This window comes from Belonocnema kinseyi, chromosome 6, assembly GCF_010883055.1.
Source record: "Belonocnema kinseyi isolate 2016_QV_RU_SX_M_011 chromosome 6, B_treatae_v1, whole genome shotgun sequence".
In the NCBI taxonomy this organism is placed as follows: domain Eukaryota; kingdom Metazoa; phylum Arthropoda; class Insecta; order Hymenoptera; family Cynipidae; genus Belonocnema; species Belonocnema kinseyi.
Genome location: NC_046662.1, coordinates 16,357,580 through 16,375,993, shown reverse-complemented (window position 1 = coordinate 16,375,993; position 18,414 = coordinate 16,357,580). Strand labels below are relative to the sequence as shown.

General features: G+C 29.0%; 1 protein-coding gene across 1 annotated transcript in view; it reads right to left on the bottom strand.

Moving 5' to 3' along the window:
* The window catches only part of LOC117175275 (metabotropic glutamate receptor 1-like), a 173,488-nt gene that overhangs the window by 40,927 nt on the left and 114,147 nt on the right, over positions 1-18,414 (bottom strand). The window contains 3 exon segments of the mRNA XM_033364984.1: positions 11,114-11,285; positions 14,265-14,341; positions 16,824-16,993. Of these exon segments, the coding sequence (XP_033220875.1) occupies positions 11,114-11,285; positions 14,265-14,341; positions 16,824-16,993 (419 nt within the window).

The following is an 18,414-nucleotide window of genomic DNA, read 5'->3' as shown; positions in this document are numbered from 1 at the left end:
AGGGAGCTCTTCTTAATATTTTGACACCAAAATCATGTCGATACACCTTACCGACTGCGAGTAAAGCCACCCACGCTTTAACTTGACAGACTGTATGAACGTACAACCTAGCACGCTTCCTCGCTACAAAACTAAATTCTTTTACAGGAAACTCCATCACTCACGCTCAAAACTCATTTGACTTAATCAAAAAGATACAACAGATTCACATTCAACCCCAAGACATCATAGTGAGTTTCGACATAGTATCTCTCTTTACGAAAGTACCAATCTCTGATATAATTGATATTCTTAAATCTTTTAAAAACTTTTCTTCCGAGCTCGTAACTTTGACAGAACACTGTCTAAATAATACTTACTTCTCGTTCAATAACCAATTCTACGAACAAACCTCAGGGGCAGCAATGGGATCCCCAATCTCACCTGTAATAGCCAATGTCTTTATGGAACATCTAGAAACTAAAATCTTCAACCAAGCCAAGCTCAAACCGGAATTTTGGTTCCGTTACATTGATGACACTTTTGTCATCTGGCAAGATGGACGAGATGAACTAAATAAGTTTTTCGATTTTATTAATTTATCACATCCTAATATCCAACTCACCATGGAAATAGAACAAAACGGAAAATTGCCTTCCTTAGACGTATTTTTTTACAAAAAATTTGATAACACATTAGGACATGAAGTTTACAGAAAACCCACACATACAAACATATACCTACATGCCTCCTTCCACCATCACCCATCTTAACAATCGGTCATCAACACTCTTGTATACAGAGCTGTTTCCATAACAAATAAAGATAACTTACAAAAGGAATTACAAAACGTTATGCAAATCTTAATACAGAACGATTACACAAAAAAAACAAATTGATAAAGCAATAAGAAAATACACTAAAAAAAACAAGTCAACACAAACTACGAAAGAAAAAGAAAGAAAAACGACCACCACCCTACCTTACATACAAGGTGGGACAGAACAAATAGCAAGAATTCTCAACAAATACAACATACAAACCGTATTTAAACCACCTGCGAAAATAGGACAAATACTAAATAACCCAAAAGACAAAAAAGCACTTCTAAGTGATCCAGCAGTATATAAAATTCCCTGTTCTTGTGGCAAAGTCTATATTGGAGAAACCGGGAAAGCGGTGAGCCAATGTTTTTTGAAGGAACATGAGAGTAAAGTCAGACTAAAAGACTTCACGCAATCAGCACTAGCTGAACATCATATCGAAGCAGGACATAATATTATATTTGACAGAACAGCAGTCATTGCAAAAACACACAACCTCTTTCCAAGAAAACATAGAGAAGCAATCGAAATCTTAAAACGCCCTAATAAGATCAATAGGAACAATGGATATAATACCAATTCGATTTGGCCTTCCGTCCTTCCGGATTTTAAAAGTAAAAAAAACTTGATTGGCCAATCAGGTTCGACCAGTCCCCATTGTGGGGCGTTCCGGCCAACCACAGGTATCGTAGAGAGTATACATAAGAACAACATAACCTGATACCTCAGTTTCAGGCAAAATTCGTTATTTTTTAGATTATATAGTTCTCGTATTCACAAAAATTAATAATCTTAACATTTTCTTAAGTGTCATGACTAGAACTGGGTAGTAGAGTCCCTAACTGCAAACGTGCTGCGTAAGCCCAAGCGCAAATTAGAGAAAGCCAACCTAAACCTACAAGTTTACCTTTGCCTGGGCGCATTATAATTTTCGGTTCTAAAAATCTCTAAATTAAATATAGGCATTTTTAAGAAAACAATAGCTAACAAGATGCAAATTAATGTCCTTTACCATGCCTGAAAGGTCCTTGACTAGGCCATAATATTCCATTTTTTCGACTGAAGATCTGATCGCTTCTCATATCAAAATATGGAAAATTGTTATAGAGTCCAAACGTTGCAGTGTGGTGGTGTCCGTTTATTTTTTAAATAGCGCCGCCACACAAAAATCGAAACATTACTAGTACTAAACGAGCTCTTCCAGCGAGAATTCGCTCACTACTCTAATTTAAATAGGGAAAAGTGAATCGATTCATAATCGGTGGTCATTAGATGTCAGCGTATTAAAAAAGAATATACTGATTCTTGTTGCAGGGCTAAGTTCACAATTCGATTGTTTACCTAATGGCGAGCCTATTTATTATGTTCCTCGTGGCAGAGCTCCTTCTCCCAAAAGATATTCTCCTGTGAAATCTCTTCCCCTTGCCGAAACTCTTCTTCGTGCCAGGTCAAGGTCTCCTGTTTCAAGGCGTCGTCCTTCTTCCACCAGGTTTAATACTCCTCCAACAATGCTTCCTGCTCCTGACGGATATGGATGCGGACTTGAACAGCTTGAAATTATTCGGCTCTTTCCTCTTAAGAATAACCATAGGATATTTGAACTTCGGAGATACACTTTTCCTGACATTCCTGATAATAAACCACTTGAAGTAAGACTAAAAACAAATACGTATGCGCATATTCCAACCCAAGAACAAATTGTATTATCAACTTCCGATGGTGAAGCTTTTGCTATATTGGAGACTTATAATGTTTTTGCTGGAATGTATACACATGGAAAACGCGCGAAAATAAAAATGGACAACGGCACGGTTATCAAAATGACCCAAGCAGAAACCAGTGAATCTCCAGTAGGCATGCAGCGACCAATCTCGTTGAATTATGTTGTATATCATGTAAATCCTGGTGTAGACCACATTCCTAATATACTGTAGGCTTTCAGACAAATGTTTCTAGGCTATCATTATTGCTGCGATTCGAAATTTAAGTTGTCTTAATTGTAATGAAAATTAAATAAATGCTTGTTCCCATATTCATATAGGTGACGTGGAACAAAGAAACAAGTTCTAGGACCGAAAAATTGATTTTCCAGTTTTTATTGATTCTGAATAATGAAGCTTTCCCCTATCGAGTAAAAATGCCTATTACTTCATGATCAAAATTGAATTTTCTGTAGCAACATTTTATCCTAGAGGTTGACTAAACTGATAACAAATCTAATTTTGCACAGAAGCAATGAAATATCTCTAGAAATTTTAAAAAATGCCTAAAAATTGTTTGTAAAGCTTCACCTAGTCAATATAGTATTCTACATTTTTTAATGAATCAAATGAATATTGTAGGCTAAGATGATGAATAAACTCGTCAAAATCCAATTTTGGACATAAAAAGTAAAATAACTCTAGATTAATTAATCGAACTAATATTTCCTGAAAATGGCGCTTGAACTTCGAATTTAGTCAATTTATCCTGAACTTTTTAGACTAATCAATTTAATGTTGTAAACTGCAGATCGACTGAACTACTAAAAAAGAAATTTTGAACTCATAAAGTCAAATGACTCTAGAAATAATTAATTAATCAAAATTCCAATAATTATGGAGTAAAGTGAAGCAATTCAATGTTATGGTTCCCGGTTCCAAGATCCTTAACCAAAAAAGGAGGGAATAGAAAATTAAAAAAAAATTAGAACATTCTTACTTCTTAAGTAACATTTATATGAAATAATACAACACATTTGCTCTATCAAATTTTTTTGATATTTTTGGCAATAATGATGAGCAGGACATTTTTGAAGAAGTTGAAATCTTAACAATTTTGTTTGAAAGTAATTCTATTGATTCAAAATGCAACTTTTTCCCTAAAAAATTCAACTATAAGGATAGAAATGTAACTTATTTGTTAGAAAAAAGTCCAGCTCTACCCATACCATACATTAAAATTTTAACTTTTGTTAGAAAATTTGCATTTTTCGAGGCCTAGTGAGCGAGAATCCATTTTTTAAAATTTTATTTTAAAACAGGGCATATCATAATCAACGCGTTTTCTTGAGCAAGATTAAATCATTTAATTTTCAAGGTTTAAACTATTTTTAAATATTTAATATATATATTTATAGTGTATATAATTTTCATCGGTTAATTTAAATATTGAAAAGGTGTTATGTAATTAGAATAAAGTTTAAGAAATTTCATTTTCATAATAAAGCGAATGTAACAAACTTATTCGAATTAAAAAAAATTACACTTGAAAAAATATTTTTACCATTTGAATTTTTCTTAAAAAAATGATGATTTTTTTTTATTAATAATAGACCAAATTTTTATGAAAAAGTTGAATTTTTCAACACGATAATATGAATTTTTAACGAAATAGATGAATTTTACAACAACGGAAAAAACATTTTCAATAAGATAGTGAAATTCTCAACCAAAAGATATTAAATGGTTTTGAATACAAAATAAATTTTTTCATTTGTTTTTAAGGTATGTAGGACTTTTAGATATTTTAAAAATTAATATATTTTAAACTGACTCAAATTATTCCCAAAAATTTGTATAATCTTATAAAATAAAAAAATTTTCCCTCAAATCTTTCAGATTTTTTCGACATTCGTAGACATCTTTCGAAATGTTTTGAAACCTTTTTAAATTTTCTTGAAAACGATTTTTCCTAAATAAAAAGACATTACAATTTCCCCAGGAATCTCAAGAAATGTTTTTTGTTTTCTTGAAGATTTTCATAATTCTTAAAAAGCTTTGAAATGCTTTTTGAAATTTACAATTGTTTGCAATTTATTTTGAACTTTTGCAAATCTTCTCAAATTAAAAATTGTTTTTTAATAATTTCAAAAATATCTAAATCTCCTAAATATCTTTTAAAAATAATTCGAATTTTTACCAAATTTTTCTTTAAACTCTGAAAAATAAAGAAAAATTTCCTTCAAACATTGTGATATTGTAAATTTAATAATTTTTCTTTAAAATCGTCCACATTCTTCTTCGAAGTTTTAGGAAATAATTAAAAATGTGTTGAAATCCTTATCAATTCTCGCTTGATATTTATTTTCAAAATAAAAAATCAGTTTAAATTTTCCCAGTAATTTTACGATTTTTTTTAGTAGCGTAAGACCTTTCAAAATCTTTAAGAAGCTTAAAATTTGTATATCCAAATATTCAAAAATTTACGATTTTTCAAACGTTTTTAAAGATTTTTTTCAAGTTTAAAATTTATTTTGAATCTTTTTAAAGCTTCTAAGTTTCTCTTAAACTTGATTGAATTTTTTATAAAATATTATAATTTTGCGAATAGAAAAAATTTGTGTTGAAAATGCACTTATGTTTTCAGAAATATCAAAAATATATTTATGTTTGTGGATCAAGAATAACAATTTTGAGAAATGAAAAAGTCTTTCAATTAAAATGTTTATTTTTTCATCTCTCTTAATAGGGGTTCCCTTATAGTCCTATCCGAAAACCTGGGATTGTCAGGGAATTTTCATACCACTGGAAAAACCTAAAAATGTAGGGGATTTTTTTATGTGAGGGAATTTTGTTGTGACAGTGCTCATTTTTTTTAAATTGCAATGTAAAATTGAAGAATAGCAATGATTCTTTATTTGTCAAAATTATTGGGGTTGAAAATCGATCGTTTTTGGTTAAAAATTCATGTATTTTGTTGAAAAATCGTTCTTTTTTGTAGGAAATTAATCGCCTTTGTTGAAAATTTATCTTTTTGTTTAGAAATTCAACAGTTTTTGACAATTTTTCTCTCTCTTTACTGTAAAAACCTTCATTATTGGAAAATTCAACTCTTGTTAAAAAGTATTCTTCTTGGTCGAATTTTACTATTTTTGATTAAAAATTTAAATATTCTCTTTGAAATATAAAATAATACAATTTTCATTCAAAATATATATATATATTTTTAAATTAAAGTTGAAGTACTTACTTGAAAGTTAAACTCTTTGTTAACATTTAATTTTGTTGGTTGAAGATTTATAATTTTGATTAAAAATGTATGTCCTTGGTTGAACGTTAATTTTTTATATTCTCATCAGAGAAGGTATGAGATTTGTGTGAAATTTGACCCCCCCCCCCCTCCAGTTTTTGTCAAATATCCACGTTTTGAGAACGTTGCTTTTTGTAAGCCCTACAAGATTATGATAAAAACTTTTTCAATTTGGTCAAAAAGTTGAAAATTCAAAATTTGATCGCACAAAAAATTTTTGAAACCACATTTTTTCAAGATGTGAAAATTCTATGCACGGTTGTTCATAGTGATTCGAAACTTAAACAATTTATTCTTCTGACTTTTTTTATAAAAAGAAAATCATCAGAGTTAGAGCTTTTTCAAAATCCAAAAAAACAAACTAAAATGAACATTTTAAGCCAAACAACGCATGATATGAAAAAAGGCATGGAACGAAAAACTTTGCTTTTTGAAAGCCCTACAAGATTATGATAACAACTTTTTTAATTTGGTCGAAAAGTTGAAAATTCCAAATTTGATCGTACCAAAAATGTTTGAAACCACATTTTTCAAGATTTAAAAATTCTATGTACGGTTGTTCATAGTACTCAGAAACTCAAATAATTTATCCCTATAACTTTTTTCTATAAAAAGAAAATTATCAAAGCTAGAGCATTTTCAAAATTCAAAGAAACAAACTAAAATGAACATTTTAAACCAAAAAACGCATGATACGAAAAAAAGTCAAAAGACGAAAAACTTTGCTTTTTGAAATCCCTACAAGACTATAATAACAACTTTTTTAATTTGGTAGAGAAGTTGAACACTTCAAATTTGATCGTACCAAAAATAACGAAAAATCCAAAAATTCCATTTTTTGGTCAAACTATGCAAGATACGAAAAAAATTAAGAAGCCCAAAACGATATAAGGTATGAAAAGAGATCTATAAATTTATTAATAATTATTTTTCGATAGGACGAGTAGATTTTCTTTTAATTGAAAAACATAAAATTAAGAATTAAAAAATTAATTTTTTGGACCGGGGACAGAAAAGAAAATAATCACGATAAATACAATTTGCTTTTCATTTTGCTAATTTTTTAATAAGTAATCCCTGGCAGAGTTATATATAAAATGTATTATAATTGATATAAAAGTGTTGTATATAATGTAGAAAAGTTGAGAGTTTGGACAAAATCGAGTGCGAAGCACGAGATACGTGATGAAAATACAGTTCGTTAAAGCCAAAAGAGCTTTAACAAAAGAGAGTTCAAAATCACAAAATTACAGTTGTCAGTCAGTTCACCTTTTATTTTAAAAGGTCTGTGCCCGAATGCGGAAGAAATGCAAAGACTAAACGCGGAGTGCGATTGCCCTAAGTCGCGTGCCGTAGGTGCGCTCAAACTCTCGAGCTAAGCTTTTTTAAAGAAAGAGAATTCACAATCACAAAATTACAGTGGTGGATGTTTTGAGTATTAATTTTAAAATGTTTGCGCAAGAATGTGCAAAAATATAAAAACCGAGCGCGTAGCGCGAGGTTAATATATAATCGAGCGCGAAGCGCGAGAACTAACAGTCGTGCGCCCTAGGCGCGCTCAAACTTGCGAGCCGCGCGTCCGGTGCGCGATGAGAATGTGCCCGCGTAGCGGGCACATTTTTTAAAGTAAAAATATAAGCATTGAATTTTAACATTTTCATCAGAGAAGATAATAGTTTTTTGTAAAATTCAACCCCCCTCCCATTTTTTTCAAATGTCCTAGTTTTGAGACCCTCTGAATTCGAAAAACAGATTTTTATGAATGTGTCTGTCTTTAGGGCTGTATGGCTGTATGTATGTCGGATGACTGTATGTTCACCAGCCATTTTTGATTAAAAAATGCGAACAATTCACATTGTGATATTTACTGTTTTTGTTTTATCCGTAAGAAACAGCATTCAAAATAGAAAAATAAAATTTTTAGACTACCGAAACAAGCTACAAAAAAAATAACGAGGCCAAAATTTCTTCACCAAAAATGATCTACAAATTACTTAGTATTAATTTTTTAAATAAAATGTTTAGTTTTTGCTTTAACCGTGAAAACTAACATTCATATTTTTGTAGAAGTTAAATCTTTTTGATTCATATTTCAAATATTCCAGTTCAGTATTTTAGTTAGAAATTTAGCTTTTTTTTATTTAAATTTCAACTGTTGCTATTGCTATAAAATGTAACTATTGCTTTTAAAACTACTTTTTTCTGTACATTTTTTTTGTTTTAAATAAAATTGAAGTATTGCGATTCAGTATTTCATCATTTTAATTTAAAAAACATCTCTTTGGTAAAAAATTATTTTCCTTAACTGGAATCCTAACTATTCAATTTTTGGTTGACGATTTGTCTTTTTTGTTTGGTGAAAAACTAATTTTTTTCACTGAGAATTTAACTATTACATTTTTTGTTGACATTTTTAGTATAAAATTTAACTATTTGGTTGAAATTTTTTCTTTTTTAGTTGAAAATTAAACTATCTCTTTGAAAATTAAAAATTTTAATTGCAAATTCATAATTTTAATTGAAAATTAATCTATTCAGTGGAAAATTAAACTATTTGTTTCAAAGTTAAGCTCCTTTGTCAAAAGTTTATATTTTTGGTTTAGAATTCATCTATTTCAGTTGAAATCCATTTTGATTGAAATTTTTTTTTAGAGCATTAATTTTCTCACTTTGAAATTAAACTATTCGATTTTTGATTGAACTGATTTTTCCTATTTCAAAATTCAAATATTTGGCTGAAAATTAATCATTTTTATTAAAAAATTCTATTATATGGTTAAGAATTCATGTATTTTCTTTAAAAATCGTATTTTTAAATTAAATTCATCTTTTTAGTTGAAAATTCAGCACCTTTATGTGCTTTGAGAATTTAATGAGCATTTTTGAGCATTTTGAATTAGGATTAAAAAAATTGTAATTTCTATATTTATAATAATTAATAATTACATTATTGAAATTTTTTAGGGAAAATGTGTCACATAAAATTGGAAAGGATGCTTAAATTAAATGGCAAAAAAAAAAGATTTTTCAACCAAAAATAAAAGAATTAATTTTTTAGTTAATACGATCAGTATAAAAAAAAGAAGTCGTAGCAAACTAATTCAATTTCAAACCCAAAGGATGAACTTAACACCAAAAAGAGAGTTTAAATCAAATAAATAAATTTTCAACTAAAAAACATAAATTTAAAAACCAAAACTATAAAAGCTCAATTTGCAGTTAGAAAAGTAAATTAAAAAAAACAAGCAGCAAAACTAATTAATTTTCACCTAAAAATATAAATTTGCAACAAAAATGAAATAGTTACAGCTACAGTTTACAAAAAAATTAATTTTTAACTAAAAAGAGACGAATTTTTAGCCAAAGAAATTAATTTTTAATCATCGTGATGAATTTTCAACCAAAAATATGAATGTTTTACGAAACAGTGGAATTTTTAACCCAAAAGATATATTTTCTATGAAAAAATGAATTTTTAACTCAATTTTTTTTTCAACTGAAGAAATGAATTATTAATATAAAATAGAATAGTTAGATTTTCTACAAAGCAGAACATTTATTACCAAAAAGAAAACCAAAAATAAAATGATTAAATTTTCGAAACAAGACAGAAACGAATTTTTAACAAAATAGTTAAATTTTCAAACACAGAAATTAATTTTTAACCAAAAAGATTAAGTTTCAACTAATGAGAGTACCTTTCTACCGAAAGAAGGATTTTTAACAAGTAATTGAAATTTCACCTAAAACAGATAAAATTTCAACTAAAAATAGAATAATTATTTTTTCAGTAAAGACCTTAATTTTAAATAAAATTAAAGGTAATTTTCAACGAAATAGTATAATTGTCAACCAAGAAGATTAAAATTCGGTCAAAAAAGATAAATTGTCGACCAAAAATGAAACAGTTACATTTTCAGTTAAAAAATTAAATACAGGAATTTTAAACCTATTATTTTAATTTTTAACTTAAGAAGAAAAATTTTGAACCAAACATGTACGATTTAAATTTTCATTTAAAACAATAAATAAATTTTAAACTAGAAAACAATTATTTTCATAAAAATAATGAAATTTTGAAAAAAAGTTTGTCAACAAAAATGACGAATCACCAAACAAATAAATGAATTTTCCACAAGTAATTCCACTGCAATTAAGTAGTTGAAATTTTAACCAAAAAAGATTAATTTTCAACAAAATTGATCTTCACGTTTTGAGACCTCCTGAATCCGAAAATTAGGCTTTTACCTTGGGCACACTTTTTTTAGGTCCAAAAAGAACGGACGAGTTCGTTAACCAGCCACTTTTGATAAAAATTCAAAAAAGTGAGCGCATTTTGAAAATTGTTGAGTCTACTTTTTTTAAATTTGAAAATTCTATGTACAGATATTTATAGTATTAAAATGGACAAAAAATTTATCCACATGACTTTTTTCAATAAAAAGAAAATTTTCAGAGTTATAGCATTCTCAAAATTTTTTAAATCAACCGACATTCAAAATTTTAAGCCAAACAATGCACGATATGAAAAAAGTCAAGAGAAGAAAAACATTGCTTTTTAAAATCCCCACAAGACTGTGATAACAAATTTGAGAATTTTTTGGAAAATCTAAAATTCAAATTTTGATTGCGCAAAAAATAATGAAAAATTAAAAATTTCATTTTGTGATCAAACTATGCAGAATACGAAAAAGGCGAATTCACAAAAATTGTTACCCAAAAAAAGACCTGCAATTTCGTTCAGAATCACTTCGTGATAGAAAGCATACTTTTTGTTTAAATCGTGAAAAATAACATTGAAAATAAAAAACAAATAAAAAGTTTGTGGAAAAACGACGAAAGTTACGAAAAAAAAAGATTTAACAAAACTTTTTTACATATGCCTGTCGAAAATCGAGAGCGCAGCGCGAGTGTCACGATGAGAATGTACACCTCAAAGCCTCAAAGAGACTTAAGAAACTTAATCTTCAACTATACTTGAATAGGTAGAAAATTCAGAATATGAAGAGGCACGTAAATAGTGCGATGATTTATATTTCTTTAAACAATAAATGCTTCCAACAGTAGACACATTAAAAGGAAATTTGATTAGCAATCCGGGACAATGTGGAACACAACTGTTTGTATTAGCAGAAATTGGTCGGAATGTCTCTTAGAATTTTCAGTCGGAGTCAGGCATTGATGGTGGAATGATGATGATATTAAATGGTCATCATTGGCCATCAAAGCAAAGGTGAAGTTACTCGTGCATTTGATTTTGATCAATGGTTTGCACATATAGCTACATATATCCGGGATACCTTGTACTGTCCCGGAAGACATGGTGGCGAACAGACACTGGTGACAATTTCGCTATGGTTAACACGTGGCTGTAGATCACGTATCCACGTGAGGCTTCCATTGTTCCAGGCTCCTATTGGCACGTAGGCGAAAGTCCCATTGGACAAGAGTTGGTAGTTCAGCACATCGTATCTGCCAAAATCAACCCAGGGTACTTACTGGCTTAATATGTCATAGTTATTAAATCTAAATAGATATCACAGAAATTGTTTTCTTTAATAAACAAAGGGCGTCAAAATTTGCTACAAACAACATTGAACCATAATGGTTTGTATTGAGCAATACGAATATTGGAAGCAAATTCGATTGGTCTTCAGTTTTTAAATTGATCAAGAGACGAACATGACTGAAGTTCAAAATGAGTTTATAAGGAAATGGCTTGAAACAATGTTGAATCCCTAGTTTTTTATTCATATGAGGAGTAAGCGAAAAGGTGATAAATTCATATTTTGGAAAAATTGAGATAATGATAGTTTCTGTTTGGAATATAATCAAATCGATTATCAAACTTAAGGTGCCGAAGACGAATTTTTACCTGTTTTAATAAAATGAATTGAAAAGAAAAATTTAATTTCCGACTTTGTAGATGTAGTAAGCACGTATAAATCTTCTGACTTTATATTATGTAAAGAAGCAATAAAAAATGTATCTCTTCAGATCATGAAGAAATAGTGAAACATGCCTTTGATGAATCAAAAGTGAATAAATCCATTTTTATTTTTTTAATAATTTCAAAAGAGTATTATATTAAAAACATTTCTTTGCATCACATTTATTTAACAGACAGAGAGATTGTAATAGCCATCTTTAAAATTTACTTTTAATAAATGGTTTTCAAGATAGAATATATTTTTAAATATTGAGAAATGAACTCAAGTGGATTTATGAAGATTCGTTCGCTAACTCCTCATATAGGGATATCGTTTTTTTTTCAGATTTTAAATTAAACTTTAATTATGAATACACCAAACCCTCGCTTTCAGTCAACTGTCGGGGTTTGCCTTCAAATGGCCTTGGACTGATTTCGGGGGGACAGAAACGTAAACAGTGAGGGCCACCTGACTCGTTTCCAATTGGAATATATATCTATATACATAATGTATCAACCGCTCTCGCCCTACTCCCCTGAGAAACTGCGTAAGCCAGCAGTTCTAGGAAGGCTGAGAACGGGGTTACTAAAAGCGAGAGTTTGGTGTATAGTAATTGTAGATTCAATTTTCATTCTCTTACCTCCATCTGTACGTCTCAAACAACAGGTTCAGAAATGATTATTTTCGGATCAGATGAATAATTTATAACTTTTTTTTATTCACTTGAATTCCTTTGAATTTAAATTGAATTCGTTTGACTTCTTTTGAGTTCTTTGAACTTTTTCAAACGGACAGTGAATAATTCAAATTAAAACTATTTGGTGTTAGTATAAGAATACTTTTAATTGAATCATTTCGAATTTTATTTTCATTTATTACATTACCAATGTTATGGAGGGATGGGGGGGGGGGGAGTACATCTCCTGATAATAAATTTGTTCAAATTTCGCTAATTTTGCGAAAGATTTCTCTTCCATTTTCTCAAGAAACTTACACTTTTTCTCATTTTTCGCTATAATATGAAGTCAGTTAATAGAACAAAATAAGAAAGTCCAAATATTCATGGTTAAAAGTTATATGTTTTTGGTTGAGAAGTCTACTATTATATTTTTGGTAAGGAGGCCATCTCGCTTTGTACAAAATTGTATTATTTAGTTGAAACTTTAATTATTTTGTTAAAAGTTTAACGTTCTGTTAAAAGGTCCTCTTTTTTGGTAGAAAATATAACTACTTCGTTCAAAGTTGAACTAAATTGTTCAAATTCATATATTGCTTGAAAATGTAACACTTCTCTTCAAAATTCTTCATTTTTTGGTTTCTGATTTATTATTTTAGATGAGAATTCTTCTCTTTGGTTGAAAATTGAACTGTTTTGCTGAAAATTTGTCTTATTGATTTGAAAATTCAACAATATGAGTAGAAAATAAACAAACTGTTCGAAAATGTAACTATTTTTGTTGGAAATTCGTTTTTTAAAATTATTGTTCTTATATAAAAATTTAAATATTCTATGTTTGATTCAAAATGTATCATTAATAAGTTGAAAAATCAAATTTTTTGTAGAAAATCGATATATTTTTTTTTGTAAATTAATCTTCTTTACTGATAATTCATCCTTTTTTTAAAATGTAACTGGTTGATAATCATTTTTTTTTATAACTAATCTTTAAAACCGAAAATATAACTACTTTATTTTTGGTTGAAAACTTATGTTTTTTAGTTGTAAGTTCAGATCAGCTGTTTGGTTGAGAGTTTACGCATTTTATTTAGTTCCTGTGGTAGAAAAATAACCATCTTGGTTAAAAATTCAGATATTTGGTAAAAAATTCAGAGAAAGTTAGGTCAACCCCCCCCCCCCCCCCCCCCACGCAGAGTAACGTAATGTGTGGACACTCCCTAAGATGTTTCTAGAGCCCTCGATGTTTAAAAAACTCATGGTATTTCTAAAACTCCCGAAGTTTTTGTTACTTCCGGAGTTTCTAGAAGTCCCTAAGCTTCTAGAAGTTCGGGCGATTCTAGAACTCCAATAATTCATAGAAATTCTGAAGTTTCTAAAATTCTTGGTGTTTCTATAACTCCTGGATTTTCTAGAATTTCCAGAATTTTTAAAACTCCTGTAATTTGAAGAGATTCCGGAGTTTTTAGATCTCCCGATGTTTCTAAACCTCTTGGTGTTTCTAGAACTCCTGACGTTTCTAGAACTCTCGGTGTTTTTGGATCTCCGGGAGTTTCGAGATTTAATGGTGTTTCTAGAATTTTCGGAATTTCTTAAACTTTTGAAGTTTCTAATACTCCCGACTTTTTTAAAACTCCCTACGTTTCTAGAAATTCCAGAGTTTAAATAAATCTCGGAGTTTACATAACTCCCAAAGTTTATGTAACTTTAAGAGCAGAGTAGTTCCTTTATGATGAAATTATCGATTTTAAGTTTTCAAAACGTAAATTTTAATTTTTTCACATTAAATTTATTAGGACTTATAGTACCTGGATTTAAATTTTGGAAATAGACATACGCACCGACCTGCCCGGGGGATCCCCTTTTTTATCGAACTCCACCTTAGCGTCCTCCCAAGGGAATGAAACATTCAATAAGTGACTCTATAAAAAAAGAAAGTACATAAGTTATTGGAATAGTTTCTTTGCATTTTTTAATAATTTATTTGGGAAACGAATTAATTAAAAATTTAGCTTACATCAAAATAGAATCTTATTATCCCTTTCCTAATCAGCCCTTTTCAAGGTGTTCGAAAAACTTCATTTTCAAAATTTCCTTATTTTCTTCTCACCATTTTTTCATTTTCCCTGACCAATAATATTTAATGTTCGGCTTTAGATGAAAACTCGAATTTTCCGATCGTAACCTACATATAAAAGGCTACAGCCTTGGATGGTCCGGAAATCCATTGAAAACTTTTTTTCTCGAATTTTCAAGCATATCTCTCCCGAATTTATTTTTATCCTTACAAAAATAAAATATATTTTTTTTTTGAAAAAAAAAGTTTGAAAAAATGAATTAAAAATTTTGTATTTAGAATCTTTAATAATTAATAAATCGGGTTTAAGGTCAACGTTCGTTATTATTTTTTAAATATCACCCTTATAAGTCTGTTTTACAGGGTTCCAAAAAAACCCATAAATGAAAAATGGTTTTTTTTTCGAATTTTTAACATTAATTACGTTTTCTTGCATTTTTAAAAAAAAATTTGTCTACTATATGGAATACAACTTTCTACTGATAATTAGGAGTTTACATAAATCTTTTGAATAATTTTTTATTGTTTTGAGCTATTTTCTCTTCAAATGTAGTTAGAAAGTTGCGGTGTTTTCCAAAATTTTCAATTTATCTTCAACTTTTCAGTGAGACCGAGGCAATAATTAATTAAATTTAACAGAAATAATTGTATAAGCAATTTAGTATTATCCATAATAATACTCGCTTAGAATAATGCTAGAAATTTGCAGTCTTATCTAAAAATTTCCACTTTTTGTTAACTTTTAAATTAGAGTGAGGTGATATTTAAATCATTCAAGTTGAAAAATATAATTCCTTAAACAGTTCATTATTACTTTTAACCATACTGTCTTTTTCTCGTATAATTATATTAGATAGTTTCGGATTTTTCTGAAATTTTCCACTTTTTGTCAATCTTTTGCTTACAAAAGCAAAATAATAATTCATGCAGTTTATCAAAGATAATAGTCGAAACAAATGATTATTATTTTAAATAAAATTATCTTTGAATAATGACAAACAGTTGATTTTCAGGATAAGATTATTTAAACGAATTATTATCATTTATAACTATTTTCCCCTAAAGTAATACTAGATAATTGCGGTTTTTTCTGAAATTATTTATTTTTGCTATGATTTTCTTGAGGTTATAATAATTAATGTAAGTTAAACAACATGATTGTTAAACAATTTATTCTTGTTCATAACTATCTTTTCTTAGATAGTTTCTAGAAAGTTTCGTTTTTTCTTAAGTTTTTTACTTTCTTTTGGTTTCTCAGTTTAGTAGCACACAATAAATAAACGGTAGAGAAAATTAAAAAAAAATATCTTTTTTGTGAATGCTCTGAAGCACATTAAATATTTGAGATATTCTTGAAATATGGATAATATTACATTAAAAATGTTATTGAAGTACATAGTTACTCAACTTCCGACCATTATTCACAGATAATATTATTTAAAAAAATAATAAATTGTTTAAATAATTATGTTTGTTTACTTTGATCAAACTTGAATAAATAGTGAAATCACTCTAATTGAAAAAGGGAAAAAGTTGAGAATTTCAGAAAAAAACACAATCGTCTAGCATGACAGTAAGAAAAGATAGTTATGAACAAGAATTATTTTTTAAAACAATTGGTTTTTTGAATTTTATTACATATTAACACACCCTGAGTCGTAAGTAAACAAAAATATGTAAATTTTGGAAAAAATGAAACTTTGCAAAATTATTCAAAGAGAATATTGTTAAAAATAAAAATAAATTGCGTAAGCAATTATTTTTCTTATATTTAATAAAATATAGCCCCATCTAACTAAAAAGTTAAAAACAAGTTAAGAACTTTGAACAAAAATTATTATTCTTGACGGTTGTTTAGAGTTTTTCTTAAAGAAATTCGCTGACTTTTACACATTTTTTCAAAGTCTCTGAATTTTCCTTTATTTTCTCTAACGAACAATTTTTCCTAAATTTTGAATTTTTTCCTGTCTTTCTCTGACTCTGTTTTTTAAATTTGCGCAAAATATTGACTTTATTAATTTGCAGAAAACGACTGATTTCAGCATCTTGTTTGCAGATAAATTATGTGTATAATTATGCCTCAATGAACGTGAGTTTGAGTCAATAAATTCGATGTGTAATTTTCTGCCAGACACATATATGGTAATAAATAAAGCATATGGCAATTTATTATTTAAACCCAGGAGGCGATTATTATGGATAGAAGCAATCAACTATTTAATAAAATTATTTAAAATCAACCCATTTTTTAAATAAAACAAATTGTTAAGTAATGAAATATATAATGTGAAATAAGAATTTTTAATTTATTGGCCAATTTTTCTTACCATAAAAAGGGTACCGTTGAAGGGGAATATTTCTTTACAAGCACCTTTGTAATTTTCACCACAAACATTTTTAAGCATTCTGTCCAGACCATAGGCCATCGTCCAAAATGATTTGACCACGAAACTCATTTTCGGATCCTGACGATATCGATCTGATAATTTTTCATTTCCTGTAAGAAAGAAAAGTCGATTGATTTATTTAAACAATAAACGTATTAATTGAAAATTAATTAATAATTCAATAATTAATTAGAAATTTTATTTTCTTGCATGGAGATGCTTTATTGCTCATTTCCAATTGATTATATTACGCTACAGATTAAAACGATTGAATTAAAAAAAATCGTGATACACCATTTTGAAAATTAATTATTTTTGACGACTTTGCTTTAAGATCGTAATTTAAGACTTCTGAAATTTGTAAGACAAGTTTGGAATCGTTTAATTTGTAATTCTTCAAGTTCTTCTTCTTTATTCATAATGTATTCCCTAAGGTTTTACATGACCTCCGTTTCTTAGAATCTTTCATCTTACATTTCGTACATTCTTTTTACTTCTCTTCTTCCGCAATTTTGCATTTTTTCACATACACTCTTTCATTCTTGCTCATTCGTTCCTCTAATCCCATCTACCTCCTTCATCCGTTTCCCACCTATTCCATCCTTCCCTAGAATCTTGACCACATTCTTTTGTCTTTCTTTATATTTATTCTTTCTTTATCTTGCAATTCTCTCATCCATTCTTCCCATAAATGATCCCATCCACAGATTCTGCATTTTCTGTTCTCCATATTTTCCCAATAAATCCCTTCCCTTACCTCATGTCCCAATCTTAATTGTACTATTCTGGTCCATCTTCTCTCTTTCCAGCCCTTTTCCAAATGATTTTGTAGGCTCTTATTTTTTTATTACGTTATACCATTTATTATATTTTTATTCCACAATCAACCACTATCTTTCTATTAATTGTCTTTATCTATCTATTTTTTAATTTTTTAAATTCTTCTTAGCTTACTCCAGCTCCCTCTCCTATATTCCTAGCGCTAAATAAATTCCTTCTTTCTTCTACCTTATTGGAACACTTTTTCGCTACCCCCTTCCTTTTCCCTCTCTTAGCTCCGTATCAAACTTCCATAACCTCTTTATATTAATTGTCTTTCTGTGCCTCTTTTCTCCAATTCTTCATAGTTTACTCCAGTCCCCTCTTCTATCTCTCTAGCACTAAAGAACTGCCTTCTTTCTTCTTCCCATATATTTACTTCTATCGCTCTCAATCTCCTTTCTTCTACCTCCTTAAAACACTTTTTCGCTACCTCCCCTTCCTTTCTTTCTCTTAGCCTCGTACTAAACATCCATAACCTCTTACCTGCTCTAGTACAGAATTCAACACTTTACGCTCTAAATCTCTTTCCTTACCATTAATCCTCACATCTCTGCTCCAGAATCTACTACGAGCTATACAGGCGTATCAAATTACCACAGTCTTCTCCAATTTTTTTTAACCTTCTGTTTCTTATCCCTTATATCTGTTTTATTACCTCTGCCGCTTTTTTATCCTTTCTTCCTTCCTTTTGCTCTTCTTCACTGTATGT